The following is an 11,300-nucleotide window of genomic DNA, read 5'->3' on the forward strand; positions in this document are numbered from 1 at the left end:
TTTACAAGAAAACACAATTTTTTTATTTTCTTAAAATAATAATGATAGGGATAAAGTTAAAAGGCATAAATGAGAACAACATGAGTAAATATTAGATAAATTCTTATTCATGGAAGAGTTTACCATATAATTTTTTATTATTTTATTTAATAAATAAATACATTAAGATAGTTTAAATTTTAAATATGATAGATAAAATTCCACATATATCAGTGATAAAAGGTAAAGCATGGCATAAAAAAATTATCATAAGATAAATTTGTAGTACAAAAATTTATACTTAAAACTAGGATAATAAGTTATTTATATTTTAAGGAATAGAAGCATATTCCTTCCCTTATTCACATTTTTTATATCTTGGGCCTCAACCTATATAACTATCGAGCCCATTCTGAAGCCCATCTTGAAATGTGATCCACGGCTATAGTCTTAACACGTGGGAAAATCTCAACCATTCAAATTCGCACAAATTCCATCACGGAACACGAATTTCAACGCGATTCGAGAGAATCCCCCGGTCATCGCGCTTCTATATATATATATATATATATATAGTTCTTCTTCTCCGGCATCTTCCCATCATCGCGCAATGGAGAACGGGAACATCTTCGAGGTCGATCTCGCGAGCAATGGCAGCTCTTCGTCCCTGATCTTCCTCGGCACTGGGTGTTCCAGCGCTGTCCCCAACGCCCGTTGCCTCATTCAGCCATCCGATCCCCCCTGCGAGGTCTGCTCTCAGGCCCTCTCCGTCCCTCCTGAGAGAAACCCTAACTACAGGTGATGTGATCGTTTCTTCCTATGATCCTGTCTCATTCTTTCGGTTAGATTTTTGTTTTTTTTTTTGGTTCTTGTTTTTTTGGAGATCTTTGATTCCAGTGATTATTGTGTAGATCTTGGTCAGAGGTGACACTTTTATCAATGAGCTATGGAATTTTATGAATGATGAAATCTGGAAGTTCGTGAACTCTTAAAAATGTTTTTCATGTGTTTTTGGAGAATTTGATGATGGATTTCAACGTTTTCTTTTGGAATTTTGAGTGTCGGTGTGATGCATGATTTAGTTGTCCTCCATTTTGTATGAATTACGTATCATTTAGCTGAATTTCTTTGTTTTTTTTTTGTCTAGAGCCCCTTCTCATTGCTCTACTAAGACATTATATATATATTGGTTACCAATTTCAAAAATAGATATTTACCGACCGTGGAGATAGAAGACATTTTGATCTCCTGTATCACTGTGCAAAAGTTATGTAATGAACCTCTTGGAGAATGATTGAATTGCTTTTTCTTGCTGATGTTCTTCTCTTGACAGTTATTTGGCTTTATTTTTGTAGGTGCAATACTTCCCTTTTGATCGATTATTGTCATGGTGACGTGCACAAGTATATTCTAATTGATGTTGGAAAGACATTTAGAGAGCAAGTTCTTCGATGGTTTACTTACCATAAGATCCCATGTGTTGATTCTGTGAGTCTTACATCATATATATATATATATATATGTTCTGTTCTATGTGTTAATATACTAGACTTGTTCTCTTATATCATGATCTCATTCACTGGAAGCAAGCAAAAGGTGTTAATTTTAATTTTCATGTAGATAAGTTTGTGCTTATCTACAAAATTGTAATAATTAAGACAGTTCCTTTTACTCAAATTATTTTATTACATTTAGATTATATTGACACATGAGCATGCGGATGCTGTTCTTGGTCTGGATGATATTCGTGTAGTACAACCATTTAGTCCAACAAACGATATTGAACCGACTCCCATCTACCTCACTCAATTTGCAATGGACAGGTATTTTCCTATCCTTGTTTGTGTTCCGATCGAGTTAATCTACTTTTTTGTTCATCAATGTTCACTTGAAATTTTGAAGGAAGACATTCATTACAAGAAATAACATAGGATTCTGGAATTTCTCTTCTTCTTGGTGAAATGTTTGGTGGCATATCTGTTGTACTATAGTGCAAGCAAAGTGGGCATACAGATGCTTCCCTAAGATTTGTGTTTTGGGTAGAAATCATTTTTACTCATTAATTTATGCATGCTTAATGATAAAATTAATTTTAATTTTTTTGTTGCTTCTCTCATGAGTCATGAGCTAAGAGATGCATAAATAAGGTCTATGTTGGTTCTTGTCTATGAGATAACCTGCTTCAATTTTATTTCATCAGAAAAGACCTGTGTGCTACCATTAAGGTTTCTCACTGTGCTATTTGGGAGGAGAGAAAAATAACTGTTTTCTTATAAAATATTATCCAACTTCCATGCTTACAAAAGGTGATGTTTGAACATCTTTTTTCTTTTTCCATGTCTTGTCTTATGTGACAGTGATGATTGTTATCCTATGCTTAAAGTAACACTTCTTGTCCTACATTATTGAACACTCTTGAAAGAACAAAAAAATTATAGCTGCTTTAGATTCTTCTGAGTTCTGCTCATTGTCATGTTTTGATCCTTATGGTAGCTTGTGACATGGAATCTAACATATGCAGTTTAAATCTTTGAAACAGTCTTGCTGAAAAGTTTCCGTACTTGGTCCAGAAAAAGCTCAAAGAAGGCCAAGAAGTAAGGCGTGTTGCTCAACTTGACTGGAAAATAATTGAGGATCATCATGAGAAACCGTTTATAGCATCAGGCCTAGAGTTTGTTCCTTTGCCAGTTACTTGACTCGAAGTCCTGACTTGGTTTAATATTAGCCATATATGTTGTATCATTGTAATGTATATAAGTCATTGTTGATAGGTAATGCATGGGGAGGACTACACGTGCTTAGGCTTCCTTTTTGGAAAGAAGTCAAGGGTTGCATATATATCTGATATCTCACGCTTTCCACCTTCAACTGAATATGGTAAATATTGTTGTCTTAGTGACATCCGTTTTCGTTTCTATTTTCTCTTCCTGACCATTTTGCATTTTGTTGAGATCTTGAAAAGCACATTCATTATGTTGGTTATTTCCTCGTAAGGGATTATCATCATATGATTATATAACTTAGTAAGAAAAAAAGTTTGCGCAATCTGACTTTATTAGATATCATGAAGGACATAACATGGCATTGTGAATTGAAATCAATTGGTTTCAATTATTTCAAATATTTATGGTAGATATGGCACAATGCTTTCTGTTGCTAAGCAGCTAGCTCAATGTTAGGTTGTTCTTGTTTCATGTAAGAAATAGCAAATTAATTCAATCACAACTGGATCTTCTTTCCATTTAGCTTATATTGCTAATTCAAAGATTCTCTGAGAAACAAACTCTGATTAGGTTAAACACATGAGATTTTAACTTATGATAACCGATTACTACTGCTCCCTGCTTTCTGAAATTAGGTCTTTTATTCCTGGGAACATTTCAAACACAACACTTGCTCTGGAATGAAACAATCGCTATATAATTTTTCTGACTGGTAAATCTGGTCTGTGTGTTCTCTTACTTCATGTTGAGCAATGTATGAAGTTGAATTTACAAAACCAGTGGGAAGGGATATGTCCTGACTTTTGCCTCTACAGAGATTTCACCCACTACAGTTGCGTTTTCCTCTCCTCGAAATCTTACCTCTGTTATTTGATTCTGCAGTAATTTCAAAATCAGGAGCAGGGCAGCTGGATCTTCTAATATTGGATACACTGTACAAGGTTGATTATCCTCTTTTCCTTTCTACTATGTCTTGGGTTACATGGCTGTTCTACCTACCTCATTCTATTATTGGTGACTCATGAAACAGAACATTGTGTTACGTCAATCTTTCAAGTTCTTTTTAAACTATTTTTATTGGTAGATTTGCTTCCTTTTCTTTTATCTTTTGGTGGTGTTCTTATTGAAATCAAAATATATTTTATTAGTACTTTTATTTTCTCTTATCATGTAAATTATATATGCATTTTTGAGTATTTAGAAAAGATTTATGATCATCTACATTGTTCCCATGTTCTAATTTCCCAGAATTGCTAGTTTTCATTGATACACAGCGTGATTAGTCTCATTTCTTTGTGAGTTTCATCATTCATGTGCCTCATTTGCATGCAAGTATATGCCTGGTCCATTTTTCTAAAACTTTATATTCCTTGCGCGAGCAGGTTGGATCTCACAATGTTCACTTCTGCTTGACCCAGGTTGGTAATACTCTAAAGTGTTTGGGGGTTTTTTTTTTTCATTTAGTCAATGCCCTGATTTAAACACTTGTGATTGATTTAAATTTTGAGACTGATAAAAATTCTCTCTTTTTTCTTTTCTTTTTGTTTTGTTTTCTTTTTTGCAGTCTCTTGATGCTGTTAAGCGAATCCAACCCAAGAGAGCTCTATTAATTGGATTGACACATGACTTCGATCACCACAAGGACAACCAGGAACTTACAGAATGGTCAAAGAGGCAGGGATTTATGTTATATTATCACTCTTGCAATTTAATGCTCTATTTCATGCTTTTCTCTATGCATCGTTACATTTCCATTTTCTCACGTGCCTATAGTTTATGTTGGAAATGGATCTTATTAATTTTCTTTCTTCAGGGAGGGAATTCCTGTGCAGCTTGCTCTTGACGGATTGCGTGTCTTTATTGATTTGTAACAAGGTATAATACTCCCCTATAGTTATGTTTGCTTTACATTCCAATCAGTCAAAGTGGTTAATGGATTAGTAATTGATGATATTACTAATGATATTGCTAATCACTGATCAATTGAATAATGTTCAAAGAGTTTCTACCAGACTTTTATATTGCAATCTTCTCTCTGATGGTAATCCATGTGATCAGCCTGTGCTGATATTGCATCCCTCTCATGATGATATATGTAAACCGTAATTAGCCTTATCTTTCTGTTGCTCTACTCCATATCTCTCATAAAATTTAAGCCATACTTGCCTCATAACTGCTTCACCTTTAAAAAATGAAGGTAAATTGCTGAGAAAGCTATTTCTGAGGTTGTTTCCAGCCACTCGTACTAAACAAGAAACTCTTTTTCCAGGCTCTGAATTCGCCGAGAGGAAGGCAAGTCTTAAGTCTTTCAGGTTGCTTCCGTGGCAAAACCACACAAATGAAATACAATTCATTCTTTAGCATGAGCTAGCTACACGTCATGTTGTTTACCATGTTACATGTTTTCTCAAAGAATTTGTGTACCTTACTTGGTAATTGAATACACGTGAAACCCATCAAACATTATCAGAGCATAGAATCTCTCTACCTTGATTTACAGGTTATTACTTGAATTACAACTGCTGTCTCATGTTTTCATTGTCTGTTGTATTATGAAAGCGATCTTACTGTGTTCGAAAACATATACATATACATATATATATACATAGACATGTGCTTTCTACCCACAGAATAGAAGTAGAGTTTATTTATATATATATATATATATATTCTTCTTGTATATTACATTAATGGCCCAACCAACAAAATAATCTTTCAGCTCCAGATGAAAAAGAAAATTCTCCTCTAGAAAAAGGATGATTGAAACAGGTCATAAAAATAAAATATATATAAGGAAACACGTGAAAAGATTTCAACGATGCATGGGTCTGCTCTATCCTAAGCCTGTTGACAAACTCAACCAAAACCTTTTCGGTCATTTTAAGAGGCGGCTTTTTCTTTCTTGCTGGTCGTCATTCATGAGCACGCAGCCAACCAATTTTATATCCTTACATCTGAAATCTGCGGTTCCTATTGTGCTAATTAAGTTGATCTTGTTGATTTTCAAAGTCCCTTCCAGAAACATGTAAGCATTCTCAATTCCGTTAGAAGAATACAGTAGCCAAACATGACCCGAAAAGTGAAATCCATGACCAAGAAACAGTAAGAGTAGTGCTTCTACGCCCATCTACCTATCTCACGACCATCAATACAAACATATATGCCTGTTTGTTATTCATCACTCCTCATTCTCTCTTTTCATTAATTATTCTCTCTCTCTCTCTCTTTTTGCCTCATGCCTTGCTACTTGCCCTTCAATCGCAACAATCTGGACATCAGTTTCATTGTGTTGAGACCTGTTGGTGTCTTCACCGATGAGCTTATCAGCACCATGAAGTACTTTTCTTTGCATGCTGAGGATTTTGGCTGCCTTTCCAGCTCTCTCTTCAAGAGCATCCATGGCAACTTGGTCTCAACTCATTCCACACTCTTTCCTTTTTTTTCTCCCAATCCTCATGCATATATATATATGTAATAAATAGATGCTCTCGTTCTTTGTATTTTTCTCACAGGTTGTCTGGTATGGAGCATGGATCAAAAGGTCCACAGAGGACAGGAAAACACTAGCTGATAACTTGGTGAGTTGAGTCCTATTAGCCTTCAAATCCATAACAATAAGACACAGCATAAGTAAGGTGCCTTCTAACATTCATTTTACTCTCAGGTAGCAGCACTGTCTCAAATCACACACCTGGCCATCTTGCTAAACCATGGCTTCTTCGAAGCCTATGTTGGAGAATCAAAAGACGGCCGCCCTGCAGCCAAGTTCTCGACCGGAGACATTCTCTTCCTCGTCAGCATGCCTTCCATTTCCAATGACACATCTGATCTCTCCTATGCTTGCCTTGCCCTCCTTCGATCGCACTTCTCCAAGGAAGGCAGCTTGTCCTCCACTGTATGCCTTCAGTGCAAAGACCAACCAATGGTGGCCACATTGCAGGTTTGGGAATCCCTGCAAGCTTGTTACTCTTGGCTACTCTCCTCTGATTACAGGAACACTTACATGCCCTACATAAGTCCGCTCACCTGTGATACTCAGTTCGACATCTTCAAAGTGGTGTATGTGAGCAGTGACGAAGTTCCCCACCCCGACTCATTTCAACATCTTCAAGGCGGTGTATGTGAGCAGCGATGAAGCTCTCAACCCCGGCTTCTACACTTCGGTAAAACATATGAGAGACTGTAGCGACAGGAATCAATTCGGGAGTTTTTCTTTCTTTGCTCTGTATATAAACCACTGCTGAATGCCTTGTAACTGTAAGCATGCCTTTCTGAAGTCTTCCCAATCTCTGTATCAATATAACAGTTATCACACAAACCATACATAAGCTGTCAACTTCATTGGAAAATATGAATATCAGCATCACAACACATTAGCATCCTAAAAACAACCAAAGTTTGTTAAGCCAGCATTTTATACAGAGGGGGTTGTCGCAGATGAACAAGACGACTGGCATCATACTCAAGCTGAAGAATCTTATGTCCCACGGAAAGTTCTGAAAACAGATGAGTGCACTCAGTAGAAAAGATCAGCATATTCATCGTCGGAGAGAACATTATATTCAAAATCATCCATCATATCATCGTACATGAGATCGATCTCGGACAATCCAGATAAGTAATCAGCATCAAAAGGGCTATCAGCCATAACACTAAAATCACAGTCTTCAGTGGAATCAGTGGGAAGCCCTGACTTCTTTGATTTTGGAAAGTCTTCTGCTCAAATCCCCGTCTATTCTTACATTGAAACAACAACGTATATCAAGGGACTCAAGGTGAGGGCAATTATCGAGAATGGCCAAAAGTCCAGTGTTGGTAAGCAAGTCCCCTATAAGCTGAAGATGGCGCAACTCATGCATTGTATTTGCGATTGCCAATGCATTCTTGTTACGGCCAACTTCTGGTACTTCATAATCATCAAGCAATTGATACCAATGGGAATTCAATCCGAAATACTTAAGCTGTGAGCATGCACGACCAATAGATTCATATGCATCTGTACCAAATGAACAAAGAGTGATCTCCAACTCCTCCAGTAAGGGGGATCTATTGGCCATCTCAATAAGACCTTCATCTGAGATGTTGTAGCAAGATCTCAACCGAAGGCTTCTAAATGAATTAGTTCTGCATGGAAAAAAGAAAACTAGCTAAGAAGCAGATACCAGATGAATAAATTCAACATGATTTCCACCAATCAAAGTTACATACAAATATATATCAACTACAGCCTCCCAAAAGAATCTTGCAAAAGCGCACATATCACACTATCAACATTAAGCAATTTAACATCTCAAAGCCGAATAACAACAGCATAGAAAAAAAAAAGGAAAAGAAAATTAACCCAGAACTAATATAAAACAATAACAAAATAAACCACATCAAAGATTAAGAAGATAATCTAAAGCCAACTTTCACTCAAACCAATTCCCAAGAACTTGAAAGAAAGCAACATTGATGTCTAAATCTATATCAATTACAGAATGTACATAGATATAACATTTTGTGGCTGTAGAAAAAATAACAAAGCATAATTAGAAGTTCATTCCTGACAACTAATAGAGAAATATCTATGCAGAATTTTAAGCTGATCACACAAAAATAGAGTCAGTTACACACAAACAGTACCCATGAAACTTGTTGAAAAAATATACCAACTTTTTCAATAACTTTGGAACATCATCAACAACAATAATCTTGATCTATCAAAATCTAGAATAGCAATTTATGGACATAATTCCAAAGATGCGAGTTCTATCTAACATACAAGACACAGAACATCAAGGATGTGTGAAAAAAAAACATCAATTTATAGAGCCTTTCCAAAAAAGAGAAAACTTCAATTGGTTATCCCATTTGCACATAAAAAACACATAAATTCCATAAATATTAGGGCTTTCTCCAAAACAAAGCAAACAAGGATTTCTCACAAAAGATCACATCAATTCAATAGGAAAATCACATGAACCTGTCAGCGATGTAACGCAAGAGCTCATCGGAGCCGCTGTTCTCGCCATAGAAACCCTCGAGCTGACCAGCGGCACGATCGACAGCGCGCATGGCGATCTCCTCCATTGGTGCCACGTTCACCATATCGGCGTGGAATCTCATATCAACGCAGCGCCATAGCGCAGGCTCGTGCGAGAAGCGATTCCAGGCCCTGCACACCCACTGTGCCGGGAACAACACTTCAAAAGCACCAAGTTTCCCGAATATCACCGAGAGCACGTCATGGGGAAGCTCCGCCCAGTTCCTCCACTCATCGGAGGAGGCCATCGCCGGTGAGAGGCCGGAGGAGTTCTAGGGATTCCAACTGGCCTCGACTCGAGAATGATAGGGTTTCGAAGAAGGCGCGGTCTTTGTTTCGGGTTTTGAATCCAGAGGATCCGATAAGAGTCACGTTTCTTTTCCTTGCGAGTAATCTGATCAGATCTCTCGGAACGCTAATCTCAAAGCATCGTATTTAGTTATATATATATATACTCCCTCCATTATAAGTCGTTTAAAAAACATACTCCAAAATAGTTTTCATTTTACATAAGATAATATTTGTTTTTTCCAATTTTACATATTTTTAATTTTTAAATTATATAAACAAAAAATTAATATTTATAGTCTCAAAAAATAAAAATATATATGTTTCCAAGAAAAGAAATAATTTACTAAAATAATTAATTTTTATATTAAATTTTAAAAATTTTAGTACTATTCTTAATTCTCGTGTAACTTAAAGCACATGTATTTTAAAATATAGAACAAGATAATACATCAATAAGTTACCTTGTATTTTCATGTACTTTCTTTCTTGTTCATACTTCACCAGCATTTATTTAAAATAATTTAAAAAGAGAAAACAATATCCAACTCAACAAGAATATAAATGTGGTGATAGCCTTGGCTTAGCCATAGCCACAAGTGGTTGAGCCTTAGGCATGGTCATGCCATAAACCTCTTGGGTATCAATATCCTCAGGCCGAAGTCCATCCACAGGGGCCCAATCAAAGCAATGAAACAAACGGGCCAGGCCCATTAGAACCATGACAACCGCTAGAGGCGCACCGGGACACTTCCGCTTCCCGGCGCTGAATGGTAGTATCTTGAAGTCAAGTCCATGACTAATCTCCACCCTGCGGCCATCCTCATGCAAATGCCGCTCCGGCCGGAACACATTAACATCAGACCAAATGTTAGTGTTCCGGCCCAATCCATGAGTATTGACAAAAACACGGGTTTGGGCCGGAATATCATACCCGAAAAGCTTAGTGGGCCTAGTGGATTCATGTGGGATGAGAAATGGCCCGGCCGGGTGCAACCGGAATGTCTCACGGACTACACATCGGAGGTAGTTGAGTTGGGTTAAGTCCGATTCAGTGACCATGCGGTCACGCCCGACGATGGAGTCGAGCTCTTGTTGGACCTTGTGGATCACTCTTGGGTTCTTGATCACCTCTGTTAGTGCCCATTCCATTGTCACTGATGATGTGTCTGTCGCTGCTGCAACCATGTCCTACATATATGATATATATATATATATACATAAATATAATTACTTTTTTAAAAAAATAAATACATATATATATATATATAGCTTTACGTGATACCTGCATGAGAGCTTTGATTTCTACATCATCCATACGTTCCTTGCCATGCTCACCGGGCAAAGACAGCAAAACATCAACAAAATCCATCTCACCATCCTTCTTCTCCGAAGTCACAGCCCTGTGCTCCTCAATGATCTTCTGATGAAACTCATCCACTTTCCTCTCCACCTCCCTCATCTTCTTCTCAAACCCTATCAAGGGATCCACCCACCTCCATACCGGCAAGTAGTCTCCCACGTATATCAGCCCAAGCAGCCAGAAAAGTTCATGAGTTATTTCCATAAACTCTGCTGCACCTTCTCGCCCGGCGTTTTCGTCTCCGAAGAACTGTTTTCCTAGCAACATTCTTGTCACATTGTTCATGGAGAAGGCAGCTAGAACTTGTCTTGCGTTCACTGCCTCGCCAGAGCTAGCTCTGGCAAAGACTTGCCGGACAAGGTGGTCGGCTTCTTTTGCCCGAGTGATCGGAGAATGTCTCAAGCCGCCGCGTGGTCAGTAGGTGCTCCATGCAAATCCTCCTCATCCATTTCCAGTGAGGTCCTAGTGGTGCAAGAGCTACATCACCACAGCCATAGGCCAGATGGATGGCAGCGAGAGTCCGGGGCCTGGGAGGCAAATGTCTCGTCTTGTCGAAGGAGTATTTCTTGGATAACTTCTGGGTCATCAGTGGTGATGGCGTCAACAGAGCCTAGCCGGAGATACACTAATGGCCCGTATTTGTTGCAGAATGAGGCTAGGTCCCGGTGAGGAAGATGGCTTAATTGGAGGAGGTTTCCAACCACCGGCCATCTTGGGGGACCAGGTGGCAGCCGCAACTGTGGCTTCTTTTTTAACTTCTTCAATGCAAGAAGAGGGAGTTGGACTGAAGCTACAAGGACAATAAACACAATGACACATAGAAGAGCATCAGCGAGTAGCTCCATCAAGATCATGGTTTCGGGTTCTTAGTAATTCAGATGGCATTTTTATAAAATGAGGAAATGATCATGAATCCAGCATG

The 11,300-nt window shown here is 38.0% G+C and overlaps 4 protein-coding genes across 4 annotated transcripts; 2 read left to right on the plus strand and 2 right to left on the minus strand.

Moving 5' to 3' along the window:
* The first annotated feature begins 551 nt into the window (after window positions 1-551).
* LOC120283481 (putative hydrolase C777.06c) lies at window positions 552-5,199 on the plus strand. The gene is made up of 10 exons (XM_039290175.1): window positions 552-777; window positions 1,335-1,467; window positions 1,675-1,802; window positions 2,519-2,666; window positions 2,751-2,856; window positions 3,585-3,643; window positions 4,085-4,120; window positions 4,267-4,376; window positions 4,516-4,577; window positions 4,972-5,199. Exons 1-9 carry the CDS (start codon window positions 590-592, stop codon window positions 4,571-4,573), a joined length of 966 nt encoding a protein of 321 aa, XP_039146109.1. The 5' UTR covers window positions 552-589; the 3' UTR covers window positions 4,574-4,577; window positions 4,972-5,199.
* A 183-nt stretch (window positions 5,200-5,382) lies between these two features.
* Window positions 5,383-7,123, plus strand: LOC120250639. Its single transcript, XM_039259466.1, has 3 exons — window positions 5,383-6,111; window positions 6,215-6,280; window positions 6,367-7,123. The coding sequence occupies exons 1-3, from the start codon at window positions 5,938-5,940 to the stop codon at window positions 6,835-6,837; spliced, it is 711 nt and encodes a 236-aa protein (XP_039115400.1). The 5' UTR covers window positions 5,383-5,937; the 3' UTR covers window positions 6,838-7,123.
* An 8-nt stretch (window positions 7,124-7,131) lies between these two features.
* Window positions 7,132-9,068, minus strand: LOC120250640 (putative F-box/LRR-repeat protein 23). Its single transcript, XM_039259467.1, is given in 3 exon segments — window positions 7,132-7,389; window positions 7,391-7,826; window positions 8,668-9,068. Coding segments are annotated over 3 exon segments (915 nt in total). The 5' UTR covers window positions 8,976-9,068; the 3' UTR covers window positions 7,132-7,218.
* A 399-nt stretch (window positions 9,069-9,467) lies between these two features.
* LOC120250633 (cytochrome P450 703A2-like) lies at window positions 9,468-11,294 on the minus strand. Its single transcript, XM_039259457.1, is given in 4 exon segments — window positions 9,468-10,206; window positions 10,301-10,759; window positions 10,761-10,907; window positions 10,909-11,294. Coding segments are annotated over 4 exon segments (1,572 nt in total). The 5' UTR covers window positions 11,233-11,294; the 3' UTR covers window positions 9,468-9,564.
* Between the last annotated feature and the right edge of the window lie 6 nt (window positions 11,295-11,300).

Source organism: Dioscorea cayenensis, chromosome 19 (genome assembly GCF_009730915.1).
Source record: "Dioscorea cayenensis subsp. rotundata cultivar TDr96_F1 chromosome 19, TDr96_F1_v2_PseudoChromosome.rev07_lg8_w22 25.fasta, whole genome shotgun sequence".
Classification (NCBI taxonomy): domain Eukaryota; kingdom Viridiplantae; phylum Streptophyta; class Magnoliopsida; order Dioscoreales; family Dioscoreaceae; genus Dioscorea; species Dioscorea cayenensis.

Coding starts and splice junctions, on each gene's coding strand:
- LOC120283481 (XM_039290175.1), top strand. CDS start 590: ATGGAGAACGGGAACATCTTCGAGGTCGATCTCGCGAGCAATGGCAGC. Junction 2,667..2,750: donor TAGAGTTTGTTCCTTTGCCA/GTTACTTGACTC, acceptor CATTGTTGATAG/GTAATGCATGGGGAGGACTA. Junction 2,857..3,584: donor TCCACCTTCAACTGAATATG/GTAAATATTGTT, acceptor TTGATTCTGCAG/TAATTTCAAAATCAGGAGCA.
- LOC120250639 (XM_039259466.1), top strand. CDS start 5,938: ATGCCTTGCTACTTGCCCTTCAATCGCAACAATCTGGACATCAGTTTC. Junction 6,112..6,214: donor AGAGCATCCATGGCAACTTG/GTCTCAACTCAT, acceptor TTTTTCTCACAG/GTTGTCTGGTATGGAGCATG. Junction 6,281..6,366: donor AAACACTAGCTGATAACTTG/GTGAGTTGAGTC, acceptor TTTTACTCTCAG/GTAGCAGCACTGTCTCAAAT.